Source organism: Buteo buteo, chromosome 4, assembly GCF_964188355.1.
Source record: "Buteo buteo chromosome 4, bButBut1.hap1.1, whole genome shotgun sequence".
In the NCBI taxonomy this organism is placed as follows: Eukaryota; Metazoa; Chordata; class Aves; order Accipitriformes; family Accipitridae; genus Buteo; species Buteo buteo.
The window spans coordinates 59,728,724-59,745,858 of NC_134174.1; the positions used below are offsets into that span (position 1 = coordinate 59,728,724).

The following is a 17,135-nucleotide window of genomic DNA, read 5'->3' on the forward strand; positions in this document are numbered from 1 at the left end:
ACAAAAATGGAGAGTATTTGTTAAGGTGTGACTCCACAAGGCACTAGTTAGCAAAGACAGTAAGTACATAATCAGGGGCAAATGGTGTGCATGCCCACAGACAGTTATTTAGTGAAATCTCTGAAAGTCAAAAGCGAGTTAGTCAAAAGACCAGTGGAAAAAGAAACTGTTCAATGCATTTGTACATTGAGTTAACAGTGAAGTATTTCATTCTTCATGTTTTTACTTGGTGTCTTGAAATAATCCCTTTTCTGTCTCCATATTCCCACTTAGACATTGTTCACAGACTTATTTATTTATGAAGTCTGAAGGTTAGTCCCTACCTGCTGAGACTAATTAGCCCTGTTCTTTGTGTCCTATGCAATCCTGTCTGATTAAATGTACACATTTGTTTTACTTCTTTTCATGCTTCCTTTCACTCTACTTCTGCTTTACTGATTAATATTAAAGTTGTAAGTTGCAGTGATTTTTTTATTTCTATTTTGTCTGCATCTTTCCCTTTAGTATGCAAATTTCTATGTGAACTTTTTAATGCCTGAGAATTCGTGTTAGCCTTGTCGATCTCTGTACTATTATTTTTATTATTCTTTTTATAGAAGACAGTTTAGCTGAAACCCCCAAACTCTCTAAATATTGCATGACAAATTGGCTTTGTTTTGGAAACCCTATGTGCTGAATGGCCCTTAGCATGAGCAGCAGGTTAGATTTCTGGAGGAATGTTTGGATTATTTAGTACAGCCCGTCCCTTGCTTTCAAACACCATTTCCATTAGGCAATTTACTAATTCCCATTGAAATTACAGTCATCCCCCCCCCGCCCCCCCCCCGCTCCCCTCCTTTTGTTCCTCGCCCATGTTAAAGTTTCCAATTGACTCGTCCATTGTTACAATTTGTCACTGCTGGAAGATCAATTTGTTTTCCCCTTCCCCTCACCACATTATATTCGGGGAACAGATGCCACCTCTTGCATCTGCATTATTCCGCTCCCCGTTTTGTTGCCGTGCAGGCAGAGCTCTGCCGAAGTGACTTGACACAAACGCTCTCCCAAGCCCCGGAGCGAAGCAGCCCTCGCCCGGGCGGGCGGCTCCGCTGCCCCCGCAGCCGGCGGGGACCCCGCGGCCGGGCCGGGCCGGGCCGGGCCGGACCCCTCGGCTCCCCCCGCTGCCTGCGGGGACCGGCCCGCTTTCGCTTTGATTTCCCCCAGCGTGATGTTTACGCCACCGCAACTTTTCACTTCTGAAGTCTGGGAGTCCTTGATTCTCCGTCCTGCCATGCTAATTAACTTCTGAGCAGTCACATTCCTTTTCCTCTTTTTTTTTTTTTTTTTACATCAAGGACCAAAAAATATTATGCCTTGCCATAATTTGGAAATATCTGATCTTCAGCGAGTGATCTCGCACATTTTCATCCTGCGTGTTATAACCATAATAAATGCAAGGAGCAAGTGCTGCTTAAAAAAAGGCTTTTACTACATTATAGTGTTTATTATGATTGGAGTTTCTTACCTCCAACGAGTGGCAAGAAAAATGTTAACGGTTTAAAAAAAACACCAACCAACCCACCGCCCTGTAGTCACATGTACACAAATAATAAGGGCACACATCCTTCAGGAGAATCCGGACTGCATGGAGATGATATGTTTATTAATGCTCAGTATGTAAAAGTTAGTGCTTTCCAAGAGCGGAGGCAGGGGCACTCGTTTGGGTGCTTTTCCCCTCACTCCCCCCCCGTCCTACAGCGCTGGGCTACAGTGCAAATTTTTTTTAATTTTTAAAAAATTTTTTTTTTTGCCCCCCCCCCGGCGCCCCCCCCCCAGCGCCCCCGCAGCCCGCCCCCCTCCCCTCGCCCTCCCGCTCCCATGCCAAAAAGGATCATTGTTAGTTTCCTACTTCCCCCACCCTCCTCCTCCTCCCCCTCCCCCTCCCGCGCCCCAGACCTGTTTATTTATGCAGACGTCACCGGGGAGCCCCCGCCCCCTCCTGCATCTCATTAAGTGCCTGGTGTGTTTCTCGCTCCCTGTCAATAATCCCGGATCCCAGACTTCTCCGTTCCTCCGGATTTCGATCCCCCTTTTTCTATCTGTCAATCAGCGCCGCCTTTGAACTGAAAAGCTCTCAGTCCAACTTCAACTCACTCAAACCCGAGCGGCACAGGCTCCCAATATCCGCGGCGGCTGCCCCCCCGTTACAGCTGACTTCTTGGGTTTGTTTGTTGCATTATTTTTTTTTTTTTTCCCCCCAACGCCCCCCCCCCTCCCCCCGGTCTCTCTGTTTTTTATTATTATTAATTTTTTCGTGAGTGCGTGCGCGGGTGTGAGTGCGTGTGCGCGCAGTGCACGCCGACCAGCTCCCTGGAAGAAAGAAAGAGAAAATCCCGAAGAAGGAAAGGAAGAAGCCTAAAGTCACTGGTGCAAAGGAGCAAAGAAGAGACATTTCCCTCCCCTCCTCCTCCCTCTTTTCCCCTCCCCAGGAGGAAAGAGAAGGGGAAAAAAAAGAAACTTTCACCTTGGACTCTTCTTTTTTTGGTGCAAACTTTCCCCCCCCTCCCCTCTTCTTTTTTCCTTTTTCCCCCCCGTTCCCCTCTTTTTTTTTTTTTCTTCTTTTTTTTTTCCCCCTTCCCCTTTTTGCAAAATTGCTGCTGGTGGGGTGAGCCAGGAGGAAAATGCCGCAGCTGAACGGCGGTGGAGGGGACGACCTGGGCGCCAACGATGAACTGATCTCTTTCAAAGACGAAGGGGAGCAGGAGGAGAAGATCTCCGAGAACTCCTCGGCGGAGAGGGATTTAGCTGATGTCAAGTCGTCTCTCGTCAATGAATCAGAAACGAATCAAAACAGCTCCTCAGACTCGGAGGTACGGGGGAAGCCCCCCGCGGGGCCGTTTCGGGGCGGCGGGCGGGCGGGGGCCGCGCTGCCTCGCCGGGGCCGCGGCCGGCGCCGGGGCCGGGGCCGGGGGGAGCCGCGCCGGGTCCCGCTCCCGCCGGCGCCCAACTTTCCTCCGCGGCACCAACTTGTAACGATGCCTTCTGTTTTGTTCTGTTTGTTTCTCCTTCTCCCCGCACCTTTCCTTTCTTCTTCGCCTTTTATTCCTCCCCTCCTCCCATCCCCCCCCCCAAAAACCCCCCACTCCAACCACCCACCCCCCCCCAACTGCCCCACGCCGACCCCCGGCTCGCTCCCAGGCGGAGCGGCGGCCCCCGCCTCGGTCCGAAACTTTCAGAGATAAATCCCGGGAAAGTTTAGAGGAAGGTGAGTACGGCGGGCCCGGCCGGCACCGCCGCCCGCCCGCCCCGCACCTCCCGCCGCCCCTCCGCCGGGCGCCCGGCTCCTCTTTTTGGGACACTTTCTAAAAAAAGTTTTTCCTTTCCCACCCCCCCCTCCTCCCTCCCTTCTTTTCCCCCCTGTTGCCCCCTTCCTTCCCCGCTCCCGCTCGTGTCTCCCCCGCCATGTTAGCTGCGAAGAGGCAAGATGGAGGGTTGTTTAAGGGCCCACCATACCCGGGTTATCCCTTTATAATGATCCCCGACCTCAGCAGCCCGTATCTGCCCAATGGATCGCTCTCTCCGACGGCGAGAACGGTAAGTGCCTTTTTTTTTTTTTCCCCCCACTCCTTTCCTCTCCCCCTTTCCCCCCCCCCAGCTCCCGCCGCGCTCCCCGTTGCCCCCGTTCGCCCGGCCCGGCCCGGCTCGCCGCCCCCTCCCCCGCGCCGCAAACTTTCCAAACTCCGCGGGCCGCGGCGGGAGGGGGGTTTGTTTACACTTCGCCATATTTCTTTTTCTTTTTTTTTTTCTTTACTTTCTTTTTTTTTTTTACTTTCAGTTTTGCGGGCAGTTTTCTGGAGCCCTCCCTTGAGGGGGGTTGGGGAGAAAAAAAGAACCCCTAACAACACCCAAACACCTAATCCAGCCTTAAAACAAAACTGGAAATAATAAAAAAAAATAATCAAGGAGTTACTTTTTTTTTTTTTTTTTCCCCTCCCCCTTCCCTCCCCTCTCCCCTTCCTTGGGGAGGGGAGTTATTTTCTCCCGGCCGAGTCTGGGATCCGCTCCCTCCGAACTCCTCGTTTTCCATGGTGATCCGTCGCCTCCTGCCCTCCTCCGTGGCGGCTGGGCCGGCTTCCCCCCTCCCCTTTCCTCCCCCTTAACCCTCTCCTGCCCTCGCCCGCCCCCGGCCTGCGGGAACGGCGATTTACATTGTGCCCCGCGCGGGGTAAACGGCCCCTCCCGGCCGTGGGCGCCGCGAGTTGTGTCCGGTCTCAGCGCGGGCGGCCCCCGCGGCCAAGTCCGCGGCCGCGCCTCCCCCCCCCCCCCCCCGCCGCCTGTCGGGGAGCCCGGGGTCGGGTCCGGAGGGGGGGGACGACTGGAACGCGGTCCCCCTGCCCGGGGGCGGCGGGGTTCCCCCCTCCTCACCTGGGCTGTGCCGCGGTGAGCAGCCCCGAAGCGGCTCTGTCTTCGTGTGTGCCTTGCGGTGCTGGGGGGGGGTGGTCGTGGGGGGGGGGGGGGGAAGCGTGGGAGGTATGTGGGGGGGACACCCGAGGGTTAGAGCAGAGCAGAGGGCTGAGTCCGGAAACTGAAATCGCCTCGTTTAGCTCTTAATCACAACAACAACAACAACAAAATAATCCAACAAGTCGAGCAAAATTCCTCCTGGAAGTATGCTGGCAGAAAAACAATTTGCTGAAAGCGTCCGGGTTTTTTTGTTGTTGGGGTTTTTTGGCTGGTTTTTTTGGTTGGTTTTGGTTTTTGGGTTTTTCTTTTTTTTTTTTTTTTTTTTTTAACCCCGGGTTCAGTGGCAGGGGTGTGCTCGTCTGCGTGCCTGTGCCTGGAGGTAGAGCAAGTTCTAGCCCAGATCCCAGGAAACTTTGGGGGCTGCTGGTGGGTTTGTTTGTAGTCCCAGCTGGTTTTCCGCTCGTAGCGTCACCCACGGTGTGCTCTGCTCTGACATCAGATTTCTCAAGTGTCACCTTTTCTTTCCTTTTCAAGAGCTTTTAAAAATCTTTTAGCTAAAACGGCTAAATCCACTGGGACTACAAAATACTACGTGTTCGTACCGATGGGTTTAGCGTTGCTGTTTTGTTTCTTCTGGGTGTTTCTAAATCTGAAGCGTCCCCACCATCACCATGTGTGTTTATACACTTTTTTTTTTTTTTTTTTCCTTGTGGTAACACGAGATAGTGATTTACAATAATAGATCTACTGTTTGGTAGATGTTGAAACCGTACTAATGACTGAGGGCTTGGACAACTTCAGTGTATCAGATCTACAAGTGTTTTAAAGCATTAAAATATTAAACATCGGGTCAGTCTTGTTTTCACTTAGTAAAACGTCAGGAGACACAGATTAGTAAATGCAGAGTGACGGGGGTAGTAAGGGAGGTTTTCTGACGTTGCATGTATTTAGGGCTGTGGTGGGGTTTTATTTTGGCAGCTTGTAAGGCTCCTCTTGCAGGAGGAGATTGCTGGGACAGTAGCATAGGGGTAACTGCAGTTTGCAATTGTAATGATTGGGAGGAGAATTCAGGGGCTGAATGCATTATATTTTTCCTTTTGAATACGGTCACCCACATGTATATGGATGATGGTGATAAATTCCAAATTCTATAAGCACCAGGATCCAGATGGCAAAACAATCTTTGTTACAAATCACTTTGTTACAAACTGTGAAGCTTTGTATTCCTTTTTTTTTTTCTTTCTCCTTTTTACCTTAAATGCATTCCGCTGTTCCAAGTGTAGGCTCATAGGAAGCACACCTCCGCTGCTTTTTTCTTTAAGCATTTTTCTTGCAACAGCTACGGTTCTTTATTTTTTCCTTACTACCTTTATTACAGATCTTTTTTCCCTTAGCGTGTGAAGACAGGATCCTTCAGCAGTTAGCTTGCCTGGAAGTATCCTTCCTCCCCTTGCTCCCCCCCCAGTTACAAAAGGCCTCCATAGGAATGTTGGGTTTGTGTGAATTAAAGGTACTGTACAAAAGATTACAGGTTGTTTTATTGTTGGTATAGCAGGTGGCCTGCTTGTGTTATCAGATGGATTCTGAAAGGATATTTCCACACTCAATAGGCAGTTTTCTTATTTCCACATCCAGGCTCCAGCAACCTTCTCCTATCTTCTTAACCTTATTCTTTCACATTCCGTATGCTTGTTTGTTTGCCTGCCACTTAATTATAGCCAGGAAAAATTAAAGTTGTTTATTTAGGCCTGAGAGCAGAATATTAGAAAGATTCAGCGGGATAGCTGTTGTCTGTCACACACTGTTTTTAGGTGGATTCTAGTTCTCTGCTGTACCAGCTTTCAATTCCAGGCGAACTAGCTCTTTCTCCTGTCTGTTTTTTTTTTTTTTAAATACAGGTTAAAAAGGTATCGGTGATTCTGCATAATTACAAATTTTATTTTTATTTATGTAGTTTTTCCTGAAGCCATATTTGTTGAGTTTTAGAGCGTGCAAGGTAAAGAAGGTGATGCAGCTACATAGCAAAATTGCTTTTCCTTTCCTTTTGCTGTTGTAGAATCTTAAAGGTCTGTGGGTGTGGTTTTATTTTTTTGTTGTGTTTTTTTTTTTTCCCTGGATTTTTTTCTTTTTGCTTTATTTGGGGGTGTAGCGGGATTATTGTGTCTTGTAAATGTACCTGTAATTGTCTGTTCAAGAGCAAACTCGTGGGTAGCAATTTCTGCTTTACTGCTTCAGGAATGTGAAGAATTATGAAGTATCATAAAATCTGCTTATGATGAATAATATATTATCTCAAGAATAATGCTTTAAATACTGCAAACTCTTTATGAAGCTTGATAGGAATAATTTTATTTTTAAGGGTCAGATTTTTTGCACGTTAATCTTGCTTTTGATAGAATACTGTGGATTGCTTTTAAGAATAGATGTGTATTAAGTAGAGGTCTAGTCAAATAGTAATGAAGTAGTGCATCTGAGAGTGCCAGTTCCATACCTACGCTTGCAGAGGGACTGGGGTAGCTGCCTGTTAGGGATAATTAGGGACAATGTTCTCCTTTCAGAGTTGGAAAAGGAAGAAGTGGTGTATTTAATTTTTACCCTAAATTCAGAGCTCGGTTGATGCTTTCGGTGAGCAAATAGATGTGTTGTGATTTGAGAAAACCCTGCTGGCAGATAGTCTTCTTTTCACTAGTGCTGTTGCATTTTCCTTTCCCCTAAATTGTTGCTTGCTGAGTGAGACAGTAGGAGTGAAGCTTGCGTTTGGTCCTGAAGTTTGGGACTTGGGAATAGCTGTGGTGGAGAGCAGCCCCCTTGCCTAGATTTTACGTTCAGGAAGAAACTTTTTTCTTTAATTGACTTGGAAAATGGATGTTTTCCTTTATCTGCTGAATCAAACAACATAATCCTTCCTAATACAAAAGCTGTAGACCCTGGGGTGTGAAGGGTTAACGGTGGTCCTTTTTTTTCCTCCCTCCAATTGTTTTGACAACACTTTTCAAAGTGTGACATTCCAAGCCCTTGCAATACAATGTAATATTACTGTAATTACACAGGTCATTACATTTTAAATAGAGAACAATAAAATGCTTATCGCACTGAAAAAGAACAGGTGTTCTTGCCCTTCTTTGGTATTTATGCTAATTGTTTTTCATCTCCTTCAGAAATATTTATGGCTGGCGTGTTAAGGTTTCAGTCTCGATGTGACAATATTAATTCTTTACTAATCTTTATGGTTGAGGTTTAATGTCTACAGTACGGATTATAGTATTAACGTCCACCAGCTATTTAATAATGTAGATACAACTTCGTATGTCAGCACTTTGGTACTTTATGATACATAGCTATTCAACGGAGAGTGAATTATTTGCTTTGTTTTTTTAAAAAAAATATTGAATGGACATGCTTTTAATAAAGTTTCTGGACTTGTGTAAAAACAAGCTATTAAATAAGAACTGATGATCCTGTGGCATAAATCAAATAGAACCTCCATACAGAAACTTTCCTCATGCTTAATTAGGTAGATTGCTGAATCACTCTGCTATAGCATTAGCATAGCTGGTATACAATGGCAAACAGACTGTGTTTGTTAACTTATTTTCAGTAAAGAAGCCGATTTATTTTTAATTCCTTTTTTTTTTTTCCTTCTTGTTTTTTTCCTGATAAGATTTCATTCTGGAGCAAATGCTGCATTGCTTAGTCAATCAGCTTCTCTTTAGGGGGCTATGAAAATTAGTTAGAGAAAAGTTTCATGTTTCTGGGACCTTGCAAAACAATATAATGCAGTACTGTTACTTGAGTGTACAGGATAATTGCAGGACTGCACTTCATTAAAAATAATATTTGCTTTGGAAATCGAACAATTTTAATAGGTGCACCAGTGGCTGATCTGTACTGAAAAAAAAAATACAGTAGATGCCTTTCCAGGTTTTTTGAATGCATTCATACATGGACTGATGATGTTGAGTGGGGTGGTTTTTTTTTTTTTTTTTTTCCTCCTTCTTCTTCGTTTTTTGTTCAAGCAAATATGTGCTGATTTGTCAGTTGAAGATGGAGGGGGGAAGGAGTATGTTGCAGCTTTCGTTGGAGCTTGTAAACCAGAATGTAGGTAAAAATGTTTTAAATTTGTCAAGACTTTCATGACTGGGCCCCAAAATCAGATAAAAAATGTGGTGTAGAGAAAAAGGACAGCTGCAGATTTTTTGTGTGGACGTGTGTTTCTGTACCATGACTAAAAACTCTGAGGACCTTTTCCCAGCTGTCTGGGAGTTATGTGGAAGTTGGATTATTGGCAGTTAAGCATGAGACAACCTGGATTTAGCAAATGCTCTCCTACACAGGAAGCAGATGACATTATCCTGGGGGAAGGGAGGAGAGCCTTCTCCAGGCGCAGCCCCGGGGGGAGATGCCTGCTCCCCCCCAGCCTCAGAGCAGCCAAAAATCAGGGCTGGCCATAGGCACCTATAAATATAAAAGCGGTCGGGTCGTCGGTTTGGGTTTTTTTTTTTTTCAGCGTTTTTTGGTGAAATCAGACGCTTTGCTCCCACAGTGGGGCTGTTGTGAGAAGTTTTGCTTTTTGGGGGGGGGGGGGGGTGCGTGTGTGTGTGTGAGGTTTGGGGGGAAGTTTAAAGCTCTGTTCCCCGGGCGTCTCCTCAGTACCGCGTCCTGGCAAATATGTAAGTAAGCCTTAAAACTTTGACTTCTAATTGGGCACATTTGTGAAGGAAATGGTTAATTTTACAACCAAAGGCAAACTTGCACCTCGACAGGTCTGCTGAAAGAAATGTGCCACAGTCGTTTGCTGGCAAGCACCGCAGGGTCATAAATCCATGGGGTTTATTTACAGCCTATAACACTTATGAATGTTAAGATATTTGACGCCACGCTGGCCTTATAATATCCAAGGTCCACAGACACTGGCAGTGGGTCAAATTTCTTTCACTAATTATAAGCAATGAGAGATGGAGTGTGGTGCTGGGGGTGTGGGGGGGAGATATGGAAATCCTCTCTCTCCCCACCCAAAAGCGAAGAATATTTCTGCTCCTCCTCCCAACTGCTGGTTTGCCTTTTTTTTTTTTTTTTTTACGTAGGCTCTGAAGTTTATAATTAACGCTTGCAGTGCTGTAAAGGCTGGGCTGTGGGTGACGCAGCCAGGCTGAAGGAGGGAAGAAGTTTCGCACAGCTTGTGTCCTTTACAGAGGTCTCGGCAGTATTGTGCAGTATTTCCTAGATACCGACACAAGCAAACATTTAAAGACAGATGACACCTGGAAACGTCCTTTAATTTTCTCACGTACCACTGAGCCAGGGGAGGAGAGAAAAAAAAAAAAAAAAAAAAATTGCACCAGGTTTTATGCAAAAGGTGGATGCTTGGAAATCCGTATATCGGAGTGTTCTATGTGTATAAACCAGGGCCTCCACAAAAGCCCACGTTAAGGGAAAACATGCGTTGAATGAATTCAGGTGTGGAGGTTAGAGGCGGTTTTTAGGGGAGAAGCCCCGTGTCCTGCTGGAAGGGGAAGGTGGGCTGGACGCGTGGGTCGGCGTGGAGGGGTGAGGAGAGCGGGGGGAACGTGCTGAGGGGGTGTTTTGGGAGGGGGTGACTGGGGGAGAGCAGGGCCTCTGGAGAGTAATTGGAGGACAAAGAAGGGATGTTGGAGCGGGAGGGGAAATCTTAGAAACTTGGAGGGGGGGGAACGCGCCAGTATTTGAACTGATGGTTGGAGGGGAAATTTGGGGTCTGGGGATTGACTCTTCAGTGTCAGGAAGGTCTGGAGCCTGAGGAGAAACACTGCTTCACTCGGCAAAGCTCGTTATTCTCAGCTTGCTCCCCATTAAACGTGCTTTCCTAGAGTGGACGGTCAGATTTGAAGTGCTGCTGTCTTGTCTGTGCTGGGGGGGTTGTGTGTGTTTTAACAAGATAATGCGATTACTCAGATGTGCCTAGGTATTACTTTTAGCTTTAATTTCGCCAGCAGATTTCGGGTTCCCTGTAGGTTACTGTTGTGCTTGGAGACTAATTTAAGAAAAAGGCAGGGTTATGTGTGTGGTGGAAAGCTGCGCTCCTTCGCCCATATGTTTTTCTTCTACGAGCCATGTAAAACCCGACTTTAAAAAAGAATGAGGGGGCTGTCAATTTGGCCCTTCCACAAATAGCTGTACAGTTTTGTTGAAGGTTTTATGCATTTCCCTAATCAATGGAGCGCTGTGACTTATTAGCCTTCGGGGACAGATCTGAATCTCCCAGCACCGGGCTGCAAAGCTGGTGTGGTATTGTACCTTTTTAACAGGTTATCAACAAGGATGTTCCTCTGGTTCCCAAGGCGCTTCCCACCCCCTCCGGCATCTCCCCCCTCCAGTTCTTTCCGGCAAAATCTGTTCAGTCTCGCGCCTTTGTTTTAGGTCGGCTAAACCCTCGACCCTTATTCTTTGTGGGGTCACGCTCAGGCAACCGGGCAGTGCTGAATGAGTTAAGTCGCTGGCTGAAGTTTGGCTTCATGCAACTAAATTTGAGGCCTGGTAGGCATTAGCAGGGCACAGCACATTTACAGAGCTTAATTAGTACGCGCTGTAATTGTTCATGGTCTGCCAGAAGGAGTAATGTTCAGGAAAAGTGGAGTCGTTCTTCTGCAGTCTTCAGTTTTAAAACGATAAATCACTTGCATATTTGTGCAGTGATTCAAATGGAGCTGAGACCTCTCCATCTCAACATGTGGTAAATTGTAAAGTCAATGAATTGCAGATGTAGGGTACAGCAGATTCTCTAAGAAAATGCGGAATGAATGGGGAAGGGTGATGCTATAAATACGTACTGAGAAGATAACTGGGTTTCTGCTTGCTGTGCCAATTATGATGTACTAAAGATATTAGCAATTTCGTTTTAATGTATTTATTTTAAATTTCTTTAAACTAAATATAGGGATACTATGTTACTTCACTTGGTGAGGTTTTTATTAATGCTTCAGAACAATGGGTTTCATATGGAAGTACGCGTGATAGCCATATTAATACAAATTAATTCATCATGGGTAATGTTGTAGCTGTTACTAGAGGAGCTTATAATGATGGGACACTTTAAAGTGTGGCTGCAGCAACTTATAAGCAATGTTGCGGTAGAGGATGCCTTTATATTCTAGTTGGGGGAAACACTGGGAATATTACATGTCTCACCACGGCATTTTGTATCTGCCTGTAATTCCTTCTAACTTCAGAGAGACTTCTTGGGTGCATTAATCCAACAGCCTAGAGCCTATTTTAAAAAAGCAAAACACAAACAAAACTACGCTATACAGATTGACATTGTAAATGCCGCGTATTGTTTTTTTTTGAATGCGGAGAATGTGTGTCACTCTTACTGCTGTGAAATCTTGTCTTCCTTGGGCTTGGTCCAAGATCCATTGCAGTCAGTGGAAAAAAGGCTTCTATTAATAACGAAGGGCTTTGGATCAGGCCCCGTGTGTCTTGAACCAATGGCCAACTTCTTCAAAAGTGGATAAAGGTATTGAAAAAGGCCAAACTCAACTAAATGTCGTATTGATATATTGCTGCTTCTGTGGCGTCCTTCGCTCTTGGGGAAAAAAAAAAAGTTATGTTTCCAATGGTACTTTATTAAACGAGCTCCTGCTTCTGCAGTATTTGACTTTCCCACAGAAGCGCGGAGCATCCTGGCAGGATCAGGTTTTGGTCTGAGGCTGTCTTGCATGTCAATACTGCTTTTCTAATATGAGTAGGTGGATTTGTATGGAAGTTGTAAAAGTTAATGATTGTTCTCTGAGTCATATGCTGCTGGTTTCAGCAAAGAAGAAATGATGACAGGAAAATGATAGAAATTATGGGAGACAAGTAGGCTTTGGTGAGCGGAGAGTGGATTTGCGTCGTTTGAAATGCTTTTGCTGCTCGCTGAAGGAAGTGTGAGGAGGAAGAAGATGGGAGGGCGGCTTCTTTTGGGGATCAGATGTTTCGGGTACCAAACTCTGCAGGTATTTGGCCAGGAAGTGAGGCTGAATTCAAGAGGGAATCTCTGTGGTGTTAAAGGTCCCATAAGCATTTTGTTAGTCCTACTGATACAGTTAGTCCTGCCTAACTGTTTTCCCCTCTTGGCAGAACAGGTTTTAATGCCCTAGGCTCCATGGGAAGTACGACTGCACGCCTAATGGCTACCAAGTGTGAATATATAATTGTGCTCAACCAGTATCTATCTCACAGCATTGTAGGGCTCTCCAGAGTGTCTGTGGTGTGAAAGATACTGTATACAACAAAATCAGTCTCTACTTTTTAATTCACTAGTGATGGTGATGCAGCTGAGACACCAAAAAAAAATTCCAAAAGGAGGATGCGGGAAGTAATAGTTAGAAAATGCCAAACTGAAAATTCTGCAAAGGGACTTTCTGGGGAATATGAAAGATTCTTGGATGTTGATACAATAGAAGCAAATTGTCCTATTTTAAGAAAGGGGAAAAATAGAGCAGGAAAAGGTGTGGGCGTACCTCTCTGAGCACATCCAAACTCCCACTGGAGTCAATGACTCCTTAAATAATGATCTGGAAAAGTCTGAGGCTGTAGGCTTTTCTATTCTAGAGACAAGCCACTACATTGATTTCTGTTTTTAACTGATGCAAATATTTAATAAAGGCTCTCTTGGAACTGCTTTAAACCCTAGCCTGAATAATTTTAACTTGGTTAAACCAGTGAACTGGTTTGGGAGCATACACAGTAAGAGGTTTGCATTGGTTTAATTAGATTTAAGAGATTTATAAAACCAGGGCCACTACGCTGACATAGGCAAGGTCTGGAAGACGGCATATAGATGCTGCATTGATCTACACCCAGACTGAACAGACTGCTATTGAAATTACGCTGTTATAAATGTTTGCCAATATTAAAGAATCCAGGGAAAGGTATGACCTTGAATTGAACACATCAGAAGAATAAGATGGCAGTCAGTGTTTCTACCTTTGTTTTCTCTGGGACATTGGCAAGAAGGCTTTCTCCCTTTGAAAGGAGTTACAGATCATAGTTGTCTTTCTGGAAGTCAAGTTTTTTGAGATTTTTATTGTTATTAAGCAAACGTCTCAGTTTACTTCAATCCCTGTTACATTTCTCTCTGGGCTTTTTCTTAATTCTTAAGCTACACCATAAAATGTAGCTTAAAACATGTCTGTGTCAATTTAAAAAAAAAAAAAAAGAAATAAAGGGTACTTTACAGGAGCTAGTCACAAACATAACTACTGTACCAGTCACAAACCTGCTGTGTAAAGAACATCCACAGAGCTTATTTTATCTGGATAGCAGCTAAATATCTTTACAATTCCCAGGGTTATTAAAGGCCAAACGCCTGGTATACGTAGTTAGTTTATTTTCATTTGAAATCTGTTGCTCAACTACAGTACTTGAAAGTACTTTGGTTTTAATTTCATAAATATGAAATTAAATTTCATAAATATGAAATTAAAAAGTGAAAACTAGGGCCTGGGTGTAGCTGGGTGGCTGTAAATGGGAACTAGTGTGTTGCTGCGCTGCTGGTGTGCCCGAACGTGGGTATTGGACGGGTTACGTGGGCACATCTGTGTACATGCATGCGATGTATATTATTTGTGAACATATACTCTGTTATCAGGTGTCTATTCAATTTTAATTGACAATATGAGATTCCTGTGGTTACTCTGTACACAGATTGCCTTGGGGCTCTACAGGGTTTGTGGGAAGAAAAGCCTTGACAAGTTTCCATTAAGCCCTGAATCAGGCAATTGGAAAAGAGGAGAATGAAAGGAGCTGAAAAGAGGGACAACTTGTTAGTGTTGCATTCTGCGCTTGCAACGAGAAACCTCTTTTAGACAAGAGTGGTTCTCAGGCCAAGAATTTCAAACTCGCGGAGAAACCTGTCCAGAACACAAAAGTTGTTTGAACGGGGTGCAGAATTGTCACAGTAATTAGAGCAATCTCCGTTTACTGAGTGGCAGCCTTTATAAAGGACAGGGGATAAAGGGTTCAAATTCATCTTTCTCTCTCCAATTCACTTCTGATGAACTGCCTCTGTGTATGTATGTGTATATGAAGGAGTGTGTGTGTGTGGCCACATTTTCAGCTACTCATCATTCGATTGCCCTTGTTTTAAAAGAAGAAGGACTTGGGTTTCTTCTTCCTGCCTCAAATGACATTTTGCTTTTATTTATTTATTTTCGATTGGTGCTCTAATTTGATATACAGAAAGAAGAGGATGCTTTGGGGAATGCTATAGTGCCTTGCTGGAGGGGGAACCCCAAATATTTCTCAGTCAGTTTCTCCTCTTATCCATCCCACATCTTTGACTCTTAGGAGCAGTCCCATTATTTTTAACAGGATTACTTGTGGAAGCAAGAAAAGTGAATGAATAAGGCTTGGACCCTTAAACTTTATCCTCTTGCCACTGCAAGGTCTGTCCAGAACTACTGAATCAGCTGGAGTTTTGCCATTGCTCTTATTAGGAGAAGGATCAGGCCCGTGGATTACATGAGACTGAGTCTTGCGAACAAGCCAAACAGAACTGTAAAAATCAGAGTTGTTGCTGTGTGCGATGCAGGAGTGTCTGGAGGCCTGGGTCTGGGCTCTTTTTGGTCAGATACTGCACAGAGAAAAATGGGAGTGAATGAGCGAGCGAGCAGTGTGGGTGTTCTTGCCAAGGAAGAAAATGTAACTGCTAAATTTCCTGTATGCTTTTACTTCTAAAGAAAAGAAAATATTATGCTCCTTGATTTTCTTCAGTAATCATCCTGGGTGCTAAGTTAGGCATTTTGATGTCCATTTACTTAGCTGTTTAGGCTTTGTGATTGTCTTTTATTTGTTCTTCCTGAAATAATGTAGGATCTCTGCTTTGTAAAGGCTTGGAGGTAGTGACCTTGGCTAATTTACTTAATTATTTAGTCAGTTTTCTCCCTTTGTTCACCACTACGTGTGAGTGCAGAGAGAGAGAGGAGCCCTTTAGGCTGATGTCTTTGCTCTGTCTTGTGTTTCTCTCTATCACGTTGCCTTCAAGGCCTGTGGCATGGCTGGTTAGGCGTTGTTTTGGGACCCTGTGAGTATTGTATGTCTAATTCATCCTCCCTTCTCTCCTGGAGACCGGGCATCAGCCAGCATCTGCACCATGTTCCTAAGATAGGGACCAGAGGAAAAAGGGGGAAGTCTTGCTGCTGATTACAGAAACATGGTTAAAGCTGATAAATACTCATGGCTGTGAAAGTTGTAGCTCAGAGGTCATGTGCAGTTTTCGTGTACAGATTTTTTTTCTCCACCGCCATCCCCCTCAATTATTTTCCACTGGATGGTGGTGGTGGTGAAGAATTTGGCTAGATCTTTTTATATTTTAGAAAAAGCAGATTTATTTTTTTCACAGCATCGGCCCCTAGCACGAAAAAGCTGTGGAGTAATTGCTTGTCTTGGAGTTTGCATTGCAAAAATGCCTGTTGATGTTCAGCAAAGCACAATTCTCTGTGCAGTTCCTTGGAGCACGTGTTCCCCTGGCTCACTTGCCTTGTCTGTGAGCATGGTGCATGAATACGGGAGGGTTTTCTAAACATGCCGAAGTCGTCTTGTAGGTGCAAGGAGGAGTTGGGAGACGACGATTTTCCTGGCAGTAATACTGAATTGCTTGTGCAGTGTTGGACCATAGAGTTGGGTCTGTGTGTTGGACAATGTCATGGTCAGGTTGAACAATGTCTCCATTTTTAGATGATGCTATTTCGTCTCAACCATTTATCGTTCGCAGACCAGTTTTGATGTCTGCTATCCTGAAAGAGTACCCAGTGTGGTACTAATTGTACCAGGACTAATTGTTGTTCAGAATATACTTGTTGCAAATCATGGACATCTCTTGAACATGGCTTTCTCAGTCCTATCCCTTGTGCATTATTTTCTCAGCTGGTAATTAATTTCTCAGTTTGGTAATTTGTCAGTAACTGGCATCTCTTCAGTAATGAGTGATCTGTAGTAATTCTCCATCACTAAGGAGTAATTGCTGGCCCTATAAAGTCACTGATCTCTTTCATTTGCCAGCTGGATAACCTTTCCTGTTAGACTGTTATGACCAAGTTACCCATCACAACAAAGCCTAACTACATCTACAGTCAATGTCCTGGCCGCGGCTTGATAAACAGAGAGAGGGGGCTGGAGGAAGCTGGTTTTAAGTCATGGTCGCAAGCAGGAGTTCATGGCAGCAGCAGAGAGCTTTTATTTGATTTTTACAGTTATGTAAAATCTAGCTCAGCCTAGAAAAGCAGCTGTTGAGTTTAGTTGAGGTGGCAACGCAGAGCAGCTGATGTCCCCTTCTCGTTGTGTGGCATTTCCTCAAGCCTGCTTTTCTGCCTGGCTCCGTCTCGTTTTTCTGCCTCCTGTTGGGGTTTCTTCATGCGGTGGTAAGCGGTTTGGAGGTGCTTCCCTTCCCGGGAGCTGGTGGTGCAAATACAGCCCTGATCCTGCACACGTGCCAGGCTCGCCTCCATGTCAGCCCTCTGAAGGATTGTCCTCAGCCCAGCCGGGTCCATGCATTTGGGCTTGTAGGATTGTGGCCTAAATTTGTGATCTCAAGGGGGAGCTTACGAAGTTTATTTTGGAAGCAAAATACTCAGTGAAGTGCAAAGGAGGCTAAAGAGAATACTGGAAAGATGGTGCAAATGAGAAGCAAAAGTTTTTCATTTACACTCCCTGCTATTGCTCTGGTTTGCGGA

At 45.0% G+C, this 17,135-nt stretch overlaps 1 protein-coding gene across 25 annotated transcripts in view; it reads left to right on the plus strand.

The window, feature by feature from the left end:
- Positions 1-1,941: 1,941 nt before the first annotated feature.
- The window catches only part of TCF7L2 (transcription factor 7 like 2), a 182,232-nt gene continuing 167,038 nt past the window's right edge, over positions 1,942-17,135 (plus strand). For 8 of the 25 annotated variants that reach the window (XM_075026400.1, XM_075026387.1, XM_075026396.1 and 5 more), the window contains exons 1-3: positions 1,943-2,849; positions 3,178-3,244; positions 3,449-3,573. In XM_075026400.1, the coding sequence (XP_074882501.1) occupies positions 2,661-2,849; positions 3,178-3,244; positions 3,449-3,573 (381 nt within the window). In that variant the 5' untranslated portion in view covers positions 1,943-2,660. Of the gene's footprint in view, positions 2,850-3,177; positions 3,245-3,448; positions 3,574-3,814; positions 4,420-17,135 lie in introns of those variants that run through there. The other 17 variants (XM_075026386.1, XM_075026393.1, XM_075026394.1 and 14 more) reach the window with 5 other exon arrangements.